The following is a 12,404-nucleotide window of genomic DNA, read 5'->3' as shown; positions in this document are numbered from 1 at the left end:
ACAACACTCCACTGGACCTCAGAATCCCTCTTCAGCTTCACACGTCTTCCCGACCGCTAAGATTAGCACAAAGAGGAACTCTACATGCACCTCCCATGAAAACATCTTTAAGTAAAAGAGCTCTATCCACAGCAGGCCCCAAACAGTGGAATCTGCTTCCTCCGGAGCTAAGGCTGATACATTGCCCCAACACGTTCAAAAAAAGACTCAAGACATGGCTATTCGGTCAAGCATTCCCTTAACTTACTTAGTCTTCCACAGCTCCCATAGACTGTTTTCATACTGTTGACGTCCAGAACCTATGCTCATGTTTTTACTCATCAATAAGAAATGTCTCCCTCATCCCCCCCCTCCACGAACAACCTTCCTTCCCCCTCCCCCCCCCATTAGCAAACCTCCCTCCCCATGTGCTAGTCTCGCTCTAATAGTGCATACTGCTACTGTTCCTAGTTATGTTATGCTATCCAAGTTGTTCACTCCCTTGTTCATTGTAAGACATATGTTGTCATTGTTTTCTACTTGTTATAATGTAAACCGGAGTGATAAGTAATTCTGTTACCTGAACTTCGGTATAAAAAAAAAGTTATAAATAAATAAATAAATTTATCTTAATCACTTAGCCACCTCCTTTCCTAGTTACCTGAAAAATGGCTTGCTGGGTTAACTGACTCTGCCTGCCCAAGCAAGGCAGAGCTCTCTCCCAAATAGGTTCCAGCCTGAACAGGTCTGGAATCAGTTCTACTATACTCCCATTAACAGCAAGGCATGTTCTTACTACTCGTGTTACCTGCCTGCTATTTCACAGCAGTGGTTGTGGGCTGTAGGAGACCCAAGCTGAATTCACAAGCCCAGTTTCTGCTACTCAAGCCAGCAGAAGCTTCTGATCCTCTAAGACTTACCTGCGTGTTTTCCTTTCTCCCTCTTTGGTTCCTGCCCCACCAGGGAAAATCAGAGCCTTATTTTGGCTAGTTTGCACGCTCCACCAGGGAAATCAGAGCCTTGTCAGGGCCTGTTGCCTTGGGAATCCAGTTCTCACCTCCTACTGACAGACCCAAGGTAAAAGCCGCAGGGAATTCTCCTCCACTACTTTCTCCTTGGTACTGGAACTCAGATTCCATTGAATAGGTTCCCAGAGAAGAGGAAGGCAGCTTGCTCAGTACAGCCCTCCTTTTTCCATGAATGGCTACTTCTAAGCACCTCAGGAACCCCTCCGAGAGACCAAACACCTGGTTGTCCTGAGGAAGGGAAGATCAGCCCTTTGAAGGACTGTCATCCCAGAGTATGCTAGGGAAAGCGAACCTAGGGAGAGCTGTTGCCCTGGAGCCACTCTTTTCTGTTCCATGTAACTGCAGCACCAGATCATCCATCTGCACAGCTACTGAGGCAGAAACCATATGGAGGAACGGAGGCAGCACCAGGTACCCTTATATGGAGAGGGGGCGCAGTGGTGAGCTTTTGGTCTCTGCCTCCATCTACTGGTCAAAGGATAATCCCATTTGTTCAGACTGGTCTGGCAGGACAATCAGGAAGTAGAAGTTAAGAGCTATGCCACTTAATTCAAATATGATTAGTACCATTGATATCAATTTGGATATATATAGCACCTTTCATTTAAGCAATATTCCTAATTATAAATACATGTTGTTGTAATTTAAAGTCTACAAACATTTTAAGCACAATGGCATTGTATTACAGCTGCTGAAGGGGGAAGATGGAGAAGCACTGATTACTACCTGACTGCAACTGAAAAGATTAAGAAGGTGAAGCAACCACCATAAGTCACACAAAGTTAATGGCCAAGCAGGAGTTCATATTACTGGGCTCATAATCCCAATCACTAAAACACTGTTCCTTCCCAATACACTGGGTTTCAATTCTGGAAATCAACAATGCATTGAAATCTATCACAAGCAAACTGAACAAAATGTTTTTAAAACATTAAGCGCCATTTCAATAGTTTATTTTTTTCAAGGTTTGAACCTGTTAAGCATTAAGTTTCTGAATGTTTTATCTCCAATAATTTAGGTCTTAAGGACCTATTCAACATGCCACTGCATAAAATTTACATGCACGTTAGCATTTCCACAGGTTAATTTTATAGCTGCATGTAGCCTGCATTAGTGAGCAGCTAAGGTCGAGCACCTCCTACCCAAGTTTCAAATCCAGTATGAAAGAAAAAGCACATGAAGGTTCTGAAGCAGTGGAGAGATGAGAACAAAAGACTCGGAGGTAAACAGACATGAAGAAGTCTGGCTAAAATAGTCACAGTAATAGAATATGGCAAGATCCAGGGCCTGCAAGGAAGGACAGTCAGAAGACAAAAAGCTGAAGAAATGGAAGTGACAAGAACTAGCTACATATGAAAAAAGCTTATTAAATAGCAGCATGGAATCAAAAGTCCAGTTGATATTGCTTGAAGTACTTGGGGGAGTATGTAATCTTATTTAAGTGAACACAAAAGCTAAGATCAGAATGAGAAATTATTTTAACATACCTCATGGGGATGCGGAGCTACAGCCAATCCAACTAGGCCAGTGGTCTGTAATGGAAAAACAAATTAAAAATATTACAATCAACATAAATAAAAATAAAAGCAAGTTTGCGTACCGTAAACGGTGTTTCCGTAGATAGCAGGATGAATTAGCCATGCTGTCATGGGAACTGTCCATCAGGGCCCAGGAGGAGGAGCTTCTTAGTAGAATACAGAGCTTTGCTCTGTGCGGCTGCCATGCCTTCCCGCACAGAAAAACAGTCTCTCCTCAGTCTGTGATGTAGCAGTTCTTGAATGACGTGCTGACTATCCAGGGAGGTGGATGGGTCAGCATGGCTAATTCATCCTGCTATCTATGGAAACACCATTTACGGTAAGCAAACTTGCTTTTTCCCGTTGATAGCAGGGCTGAATTAGCCATGCTGTCATGGGAGTCCTAAGCTCCCGATCACGCTTCCATAGTGTTTAGTTGGAACGTCTTTTTTTTTTTTTTTGTTTTGTGTGATCTAAAGCGTGGTTAGTCAGTTGTAACTCAGGTGGATATCGTCTGTAATACAACTTTTCCCAGTTTAGCATCGTCCGATGTCTGTTGATCTAGACAGTAGTGCGACGTAAACATATGTAAGGAAGACCACGTCGCTGTTTTGCAGATGTCTATTGGTGGTACTCGAGAGAGGTGGGCCAGTGAGGTGGACACTGCCCTCACTTGGTGTGCATTCGGGCGAGAAGCTAAAGCTAGGTTCCTCTTGGCGTAGCAAAACTGAATGCATTGGGCGATCCAGCTGGATATAGTCCGTTTTGCCACTGGAAGCCCAGGAACATTCGGGTTGAAAGAAACAAATAATTGGGACAATCTTGTCTCCGAATGTGTATGTTGCTTATAATACGCCAATGCCCTCTTGCAGTCTAATGTATGCAGTAATCGTTCCCTTTCGTTCTGATGTGGTTTGGGAAAGAACGTTGGTAATTCGATGGATTGGTTCAAATGGAATTAGGTGACTACTTTTGGTAGGAATGATGGGTGCGTCCGCAGTACTACCTTGTTATGGAAGAATTGCAGGTATAGGGTGTAGTGCACCAATGCTTGGAGCTCACTCACTCTGCGGGCTGACACTTGAGCGATGAGAAATACTACTTTCCATGTGAGATATCTGATGTGGGCCTCATCCATTGGTTAAAATGGCACTACCATCAATTGCTCCAGCACTAGATGGAGATTCCATGGCACTGGAGGCTTGAAGATGGGAGTTCGAAGATGAGTGAGGCCTTTCAGAAATCTTGAAATGAAAGGATGGACAGAAATAGGTTGTCCCTTATATGGCCGGTGGTAAGCGGCTATTGCACTGAGATGTACTCGAATCGACGAGGTAGCGAGTCCCATCAGATACAATGAGTGAAGATAATCCAGTAACTTCTCCGGTGAGCAGTCCAAGGGAGGTATTCCTTCAGAGGAGCACCATGTCGTATATTGTTTCCACTTGAAACTATAGTTCCGACGGGTAAAGGGTTTTCTCGAGGCCAGGAGAACAGCCTGCACGGACAGTGATATGCCTTGTTCCATCAAGAGGAGCCACTCAATCTCCACGCTGTCAAGTGTAGGGAGCTGTGCATGGGATGTAGCAGGGTTCCCTGTTCTTGCGTCGAGATCGTCTCTGTCCAGAAGCAATATTGGGTCCACTAAGGACAGATGTAGCAGATGAGTGTACCATGGTTGGCGTGGCCACGCTGGTGCTATCAAGATCAATTGAGCTGCATCTCTTATGCATTTTTGTAATGTTCGCGTTATGAGGGGTATCGGAGGGAATGCGTACATGAGAGGTTCCGTCCATTGAAGGAGGAACACATCCTGTGCTATCCGGTCTTGGCTGGCCCAAACTGAACAAAAACGAGGGAGTCTCGTATTGAGTTCCATGGCAAAGAGGTCCATGGTCGGTTGCCCCTACTTGTGGAACAACATATCCACCACCTGCTGGTTGAGTGTCCATTCGTGTGGGTAAAATATCCTGCTAAGGCGGTCGGCTTGAGTGTTGATGGCACCTGGCAGGTATGTCGCTTGCAGGTGCATGGAGTGCCAAGCTGCATGATCTAGAATTTGCAGGGTTTTCTTGCACAGGGACCAGGAACCGGACTCTCCTTGTTTGTTGATGTAGGACATCGCCACTTGGTTGTCGGTATAGACCATGACCCTTCGGCCTTTTAAGTGCGGAAGGAACGTGTAGAGTGCGTTCTTTATCGCTCTGAGTTCCAAAAGGTTGATTTGTAGGTACTGTTCCTGAGTGGACCACAGTCCCTGTGTTTGCAGGTGGTCCAGATGCGCCCCCCAGCCCTTGCGGGAGGCATCTGTAGTCAGGACAGCATTGTGCGGGGGAGTGGAGAACAGCGCTCCTGTTTCTAGATTTTTTCCCTTGAGCCACCACTGTATGTCTTGTAACATTGCTTGCGTCCACTTCACTCTCGTCGTTAACGGTTGTGAGTGTTTCCATTGTGGTTTGAGTCCCCACTGTAGACGACGCACGTGTAATCTCGTATTGGGAACGGTATAAATGGCTGCAGCCATATGACCCAGGACGGTGAGGATTTGCCGTGCCGAAGGTTTCTTGAGGACTCGGGTGGCTCGAAAGAGACGATGCATCTCTAGTCTCCTGTCCTTTGGAAGGAACGCTCTGGCACGGATGGTGTCGAGATGCGCTCCAATGAATTGACAGGATTGCGTCGGAATGAGAATTGATTTCTGGTAATTTGCTATATCCCCAAACTGTTCAAGCATTGAAAGGTCTGGTGTAGGTAGTCGTTGAGAATCTGGGGTTCAGATGCTACTATGAGCCAGTCATCCAGATAGGGAAATATTTTGATGCTCCGTTGTCGGAGATGTGCCACCACCACTGCCATGCATTTGATGAAAACCCTGGGGGCTGCCGAAAGGCCAAAGGGTAGTACCCAATAATGATAATGTTGTTTCTGAAATTGGAAGGATAGGTATTGCCATGAAGAGTGGTGTATAGGAATGTGGGTATAGGCATCTTTCAAATCTATGGAGCACATCCAGTCCTTGGGCTGGAGAAGCGGTAAGATAGTCTTTAGGGACACCATTTTGAACTTCTCTTTGTCCAAATGTTTGTTCAACGCGGAGATCTAAGATCGGTCTCAGTCCTCCGGTTTTCTTGGGAATTAGGAAATACAGTGAGTAAAATCCCTTGTTGCAAGCATGAGATGGAGTTCGACGGATCGCTCGCTGCTGGAGGAGAGATGCGATTTCCTGTTGCAGTTGACTCTGTTGGCCCCTAGGTCGGTGGGGCAATAGGTGTGATAGAGTAGGTTTGGCGTTGAAACAGAGTTGATATCCCTGTCTTACTACTTCTAGAACCCATAGATCTGTTGTGATGGCTTCCCAATATGGTAGGCGTAAGGAAATCCTGCCTGGTGGGTACGGTGGCAGTGATGATGGCAGCTGCACTAAAAAGAGGGAGTCGATTTAGCAGTCACCTGAGGCTGCTGTGTCGTTGGTCGCTGTGGTCTTGGTCTGCCTCTCCTAGGGTGAAGAGGCTGAGGTGTCGCCCACTGCAGTGGATTATAAGGAGTGGGTTGAAATTGTTGGTAGTGTCAGAAAGGTCGACGGGTATATGGTTGCCTGCGAGTGGGTGTGTAGTATCTACATGGCACGCCAAAGGAGGGGTTTTGGGTCAGCGATTGAACCGCAACCGTCTGGTCTTTCAAATTTGCTACCGTCTCTTGGAACTTTTCGCCGAAGAGATTGTCCCCTTTACATGGGATGTTCGCCAACCTCTCGTGTAGCTCTTCCTGAATGGCACTGGATCGGAGCCAGGCCATTCTGCGTGCGGCAATAGCCAAGGCCGACGTGTGAGCCGACAATTCAAATCCCTCATACACCGTGCGAAGGAGGTATCTGATGCCTTCCTCCAGGTCCCGAATCGGTTGAGTTATTGAAGATGATGCGGAGTCCAGATCGGGCAGCGCGGCTTTTAGGGTTTGTAGACTTTCGTATAAGTATTGAACCAGATAGAATTGGTGTTGACTAATCCGGGAAGAAAGCATAGAGGACTGATATGCTTTTTTCCCCAAAGTCATCTAGGAGTCACTGCTCTTTCCCTGGAGGTGCCGATCCGGGTAACTTAGATCGCTTGGCTCTCTGCCTAGTTGATTCCACAACTAGTGAAGAGTGTAGAAGTTGTGGCGTAGAGTAGAACTGAGATTTTTGCATACGAAATTTAAGATCCATTTTCCTGGATAACGGTGTGGTGGTGTAGGGAGACTCCCACGTCTTCTCGAGGACGGAATCCAACACCTTGTGGGACGGAAGGGAGGTGGGTTCCGCTGGGATATCAAATATCTTAAGGATACCAAGTGTTTCTGCCCGAGGATCCGGCAGCTTCTGAACCTCTAGATTAAGAAGAGCCCCCATCTTATCCAAGAATTTTGGATAAGAGAGATCTTCCGGGGGCGAGTAGGGTTCCGGTGTGTCCTCTGGTGGATCAGAGGGGTAATCCTGTAGATGATGAAGGTGGTGACTCCGAATCTACCACTGTCGGGGGTCTGACCTTCTTCGGGGGCAGAGTCGCAGGTTGACAGGGACCCAGTGGGGAGAGATCTCTTGGTGCCCGTGGGGAGGGGTCCCTCGGTGGTTCTGATACCGAACACGGTTGAGGCAAAGGTGGTGTGCTGCCCGTAGGAGACGGGGGGAATTGAAACGTGGATTGCAGTGTGTGAAAGAAACCTGCCAATGCAGTTGAGAGGTGTGAAAGCGCCTTTTGTGTCTGTGGAGGCATCCACGGCTTCTGTGGCATTTTGCTGGGAAGCGGTACTGTGTGTTCGATGTCTAACACAGATCTCCTTCTCTTCGGAACTGGTTCTTGTGGATCTGTCCCATCAGTCTCCTGATTAGAATCAGGTGAATGACGGGGAGATGTCCGACCTAGGGAGGAGGAAGAAGATGATGTAATCCGTATATACTCCTCCTCTGAATGTGTGGTCGACCTACCATACCCCGTACTCCTCGAGGATATGGATCGTTCTGAGACCAGAGGGCTAGGGTGATGAATGTTCCGATGGGGTGAGGCATCGGTGGATCTCCCCTGAAGGAATGGGGACAACTGTGGATGACTTTCCCTCGCCTTCGGCTTATGTTTCCCTCTCCGTCTCTTATGCTCTGACTGGACATTAGTGGTGCATGGAGTTGACCCCCGCTCTGACAATGTCTCGGCAGGTGTCGGGTATTTTGACCCGAGTGTCGGTCTGGACACAGCATGCATCGATGTTGACCCTCCCTGTGTCGGGTGTTCTGCCAAGGCTGCTTTTTGTTGCCTATGCTTCGAGCTGTGCGTTCCCAGCGCCGCGTGCGGTTTTCCAGCCTCGTGGGTCTTCTTCGATACACCTTGCATCGGTATTGGCGCGACGTGTGTCGAGATTCACACCTCTTGCACTGTTGGCAGCAGTCTTCCAGTTGATGCATCGGTCGTCGGTGCATGTGCTGTGGTCTGCGCCGATCACGGCGCCGAAGGTCTGGGACTCGGCGCCTTCGGTTTATGCCTCTTTGGCAATGTCAACAACGCACTTGCGGAGCCTCTCAACACCGGCCGGTGCGAATCACCTCCGCCTCACTTTGTGGCCTCCTTTTGTCAACGCTACCGCTTTGAGTCGTGCCGTTCCCGGCTTTGACTCCGGACGCGATGTCCTCCTACCGAGCCTCCAGTCCTGGAGGTGGAGGGTCCCACGGACGCCGCTCTCCTTACAGTCTGGGCCCTCTGCTGTTCCGGCCCTGGCGACAAGTGAGCCTCTGATGGCGGGGCATACATGCCTGATTGCTCCAATTGCAAGGCCTGGATCTTCTGGGCCCTCTGACGGCGGGCCCACGGCAACATCCTGCCACAGTGCTTGCATGAGGTGTCCTGATGATCCGAACCAAGGCACCTGTAGCAGCGATCATGTCCATCTGTAATGGACATGATCTTTCCGCAAGTGCAGGGTTTGAACCCGGAGGGGCCTCGGTTCTGGCTTTTTCGACATTTAAAATCTGTTTTTTAGACTTGGCTGAGGAGAATCTAAGCCCCGCGTGCGCTCCCACGTGCGGAAAAACAGACTGAGGAGAGACTGTTTTTCTGCGCGGGAAGGCACGCGCAGCCGCACAGAGCAAAGCTCTGTATTCTACTAAGAAGCGCCGCCTCCTGAGCCCTGATGGACAGTTCCCATGACAGCATGGCTAATTCAGCCCTGCTATCAACGGGAAAAACATTCTTTAAACATCTGCAGTAATACAGAGCTCTATTTATTGGCACATTATACATTTCTGAAACAGCTGCCTTCTGATAAAAATTGCAGTAATGGCAAAATGTTCTTTATCTAATAACCTACAACAATAGCTGACATTTAGAATTTTAATGTAAAATTGAAACCACATATCTATGAAGACCAAAAACTGGTATTTGGAAATTCAAAACTGCAGTTCTCTCTGGGCAGCAGGCAAATAACCCTTCTTATACTCCTAGACTTATCAGCAGCATTCGACACGATAGACCACAAACTCCTCAAAACTCATCTAAGTGACCTAGGGCTAACTGGTCCACACTAACTTGGTTCATATCGTTCTTCATAACTAAACCCAAACTCTCTCTATTGGATAATAACCGCAATGCCCCACTCTCTTCCCTAAAGAGTACCACAAGGCTCCATCCTCTCACTGAACCTATTCAATATCTACATAGCCCTCTTGGGCAATCTCATTAGAAAGTACCAGATTATGTATTACTTTTATGCAGGTTGGCATTCTGCTGCTTCTCCCACTCAGCCCAAACCCAGACAAAGCAACTGCCAAACAATGACTGTCTAAATATGACTGCTAATTGGCTACACCAAAACTAGCTAAGCCTTGGTCCAAAGAAATCAAAGGTACTACTGACTAGAAAAAAAATCTTCACCATCCCAAAAGATCCTCATCTACATCTCAAAATGGTCCTTGAAGGGACAACTCTTTCCTTTAACTGACAAGTCCAGAGCATAGGCTTCCTACTGGACTCAACTTGCCAGGAAAGCTCAAGACCAGGCACAACTAAAAATGCTTCTTCCACCCTCATCAACTCTGCCACATCCACTCATTCCTGAATGCCACAACTATCCAAGCCTGTGTGGTCCCCTGCTTAGGATTATTGTAATTTGATATACACTGGGATCCCAAACCAGCTGAAGCATCAATTACAACTCAGCCAAAATACTGCAACCTGAAAGATATGGCATGTCAACAAATTAAACAGAACTACTCCAGTCCTAAAAATGCTTCATTGGCTCTCCACTCCCTCTTACCATGTCAGATATAAATTCTGCCCCAGACCCTCAAAAGCTGTGCACACACCTACTCCAACAGCTGCCTCACCCATTAAACACATTATGCTCTCTACCTCAAGCATGACTGGTGGTGCAGGCTCCCAAAGCAATGTACTTCACCTGCACCTGGAAGACCACCTTTAAAGGACCTGCCCCAAACTCCCTACCAGCACCAGACTAACATCAGTGCTCTAATTCTTTAGAAGACAGGTGAAAACCTAACTCCTCAATCTGCATTTGACCTACATGTGTAACATGAGTCATCCCATTACCCCCCGAATTTGGACTCCCTTTATATAGATCTACCAGTTGCTTGGTTTTGATTAATATTACTATCTTTACCTTAAGGCTTGGGAGTAACCTTCATGGAGCAACAGTTACTACCATAAGAAATTTGCTGGGCAGACTGGATGAACCATGTGGTCTTTTTCTGCTGTCATTACTATGTTATGATGCCTTTAGTTCTAATTGTGATCTCCCAAACCGGACCATTTTGTCCTTACAAAAATACCTACTCCCAAAATCTCATCCACCAGAATCTATGTACTCTTTTACTCCCACTGTCACTGTCCTGTAACATAACTATTTATAGTTTATTATGCATCTATTATGCACATAATGTATCTTTCATAATCCTAACTTGCTATTAACACACTTTAAACAGGCTTATTGAAAAAGTGTTAATAATAAACGATGATGATTTACTTCCATAATGTCAGGGTCAGGTCCAAGTCAGACACACCTGACTGACTTCTTTTGATATAATGCTGCACAAGAAAACCAAGCATCTGAAAGCTTTTTGTTTAAATGTATCTATGCAAAACTGAAATCCCAATCTTGCCCATGTTTCCCCTTTCCTGACAGTAAACATCCACAATAAGAGAAACATAAGCTACTGCCTTTTCCCCACATTTCTGGTGTAAATATCTCAGCAGACCCTAGCGCAGGCTGTCCGTTTACGGGTGCCGGAACGGACAACTTGCGCTAGAAAGTCATAGCCGCTCACAAAGACAGCAAGACGCAAAGTCCAACTATTGGAAACACAAATATTCGGATAGAAAGACAGTCCTCCTTCCTGCCATAACACCAAAAAGCAACCCTTTTCCTTCTCTGCCGTGCCCGCTATAACCTCCACTTCCTTTACCTTCTTCAACAGCCCGGCCATGACGTCCCCCGCACAGCACTCTGGGAAGCGACGCGCCGTCACCACGCTCAGACCTCGCCGCCGTAGGCTGCTGTGGCGCGCGCAGCTGGGAAAAGTAACGTAACGAAAGCGCGTGCAAGTACCAACCTCTTGAAGGTGAGGACAAGTGAAGGGCACGGGGTGGAGATAGATGTGCCTGATACACAAATGAAGCGAGTAAAATTGTATTGCGAAGTCTCACAAACGTGTACTAGGAACCCTGCGTGCAGTTGGGTCTTCAGGTACACACAGCGAGCACAATCATGGGGTAACTGTGCTTATACCGGGTCTTCACCATATGCAAAATTATCTTAGGAATGTTTATTGTCGATAGCCTGAAAACCCGAGTTACTATTGGCCTTGCAAGCGGGGCTGGCTCTAGGCTAACCGCCCCAACCTCGTCTCCCCGTCAAAATTAAAATGATTTACTTTGTTGATTTACACAATATTTTCTTTTTTTAATTGTTTATTTATAAATTTTCACATTATATACAAGAATATCTAAATATCTTGCAGATAAGAAATGTAAGTCATTTACATCAGGCAAATGAAAAAGAGAAAATATGAAATAATTATATCAATACAACAATCGTAAATGCACTTCTAACTATAAGAAAATTTGTTGAGATCTCTTACAATTATAAAAAATGAGCCAAATTCAAAGGAAACACAATATTCTTTATTTTCATGCCCCCCCCCCCCCTTCCCAGTTCTCAGCAATAATAACGTCTTACCCGTGCTCAGTAGCCTCTTACAGCCCCAATTCCCGCAACCACTAGCAGCGTTACAGCCTCTTTCTTTCAGGCTAATTTGAGGGAGAGCTGCCTGGAACTTAGTTCCACCACGTCTTTTAAAATATACAGGCAAAACAGAACCGCAGGAGTTCCAACCCCTTTCCCCTCTAGACAACCTACAAGCGGGTGAGCCTGGAGCACATAGTGTAAAGAACAGTCACTCTGCTCTCCTGTTGTTCTGCCCCCTTCCTTCCTGTTGTGCAGAGAACAGAAGGGGAGTGTGTACAGTGTAAAAAGGGGTTGATTGGGCGAAACCAGGACCGATGCAAGGGTAGTGGGTGCCCGAGGCAACTTGTGCCTGCCCCCACCTGTTCATACTGCTCCTCCTGGTCTTGGGCCCAGTTCCTCCTATCTTATTTGTGCCACCCACCTTATGGTTTTCAGGGCAGCGAGCAGCACATGCTGCTCACGCCCGACAAATCTCTACTCTTTGCTGCGAGCGATGCTGCTCTTTGGCGCCCCTCAAGGGTCAGTGCCATAGGCAACTGCCTAAGTTTGCCTAATGGATGCACTGGCCCTGGGTGATAATTGTGAGCAAGTAGTGCCAGTCATCGAGGCTTCAATCCCAGCTACTAAGCTACTGCTCACAAGTTTCAAACATGTG

At 46.9% G+C, this 12,404-nt stretch overlaps 2 protein-coding genes across 6 annotated transcripts in view; one reads left to right on the top strand and one right to left on the bottom strand.

Moving 5' to 3' along the window:
- NDUFA5 (NADH:ubiquinone oxidoreductase subunit A5) overlaps positions 1–11,105 on the bottom strand; it is a 35,760-nt gene extending 24,655 nt beyond the window's left edge. Inside the window, exons 1-2 of the mRNA XM_029615530.1 lie at positions 10,968–11,105; positions 2,495–2,539 (exon numbers count right to left, since the gene is read on the bottom strand). Coding sequence (XP_029471390.1) covers positions 2,495–2,539; positions 10,968–10,988 — 66 coding nt within the window. The 5' untranslated portion in view covers positions 10,989–11,105. The remainder of the gene's footprint in view (positions 1–2,494; positions 2,540–10,967) is intronic.
- ASB15 (ankyrin repeat and SOCS box containing 15) overlaps positions 10,992–12,404 on the top strand; it is a 52,847-nt gene continuing 51,434 nt past the window's right edge. For 3 of the 5 annotated variants that reach the window (XM_029615528.1, XM_029615523.1, XM_029615529.1), the window contains exon 1: positions 10,992–11,123. The gene's annotated coding sequence lies outside the window, so the exon portion shown is untranslated. Of the gene's footprint in view, positions 11,124–11,167; positions 11,249–12,404 lie in introns of those variants that run through there. The other 2 variants (XM_029615526.1, XM_029615525.1) reach the window with 2 other exon arrangements.

This window comes from Rhinatrema bivittatum, chromosome 9 (assembly GCF_901001135.1).
Source record: "Rhinatrema bivittatum chromosome 9, aRhiBiv1.1, whole genome shotgun sequence".
In the NCBI taxonomy this organism is placed as follows: Eukaryota; Metazoa; Chordata; class Amphibia; order Gymnophiona; family Rhinatrematidae; genus Rhinatrema; species Rhinatrema bivittatum.
The sequence above is the reverse complement of the archived record's forward strand: the minus strand, read 5'-3'. Positions and strand labels throughout refer to the sequence as shown.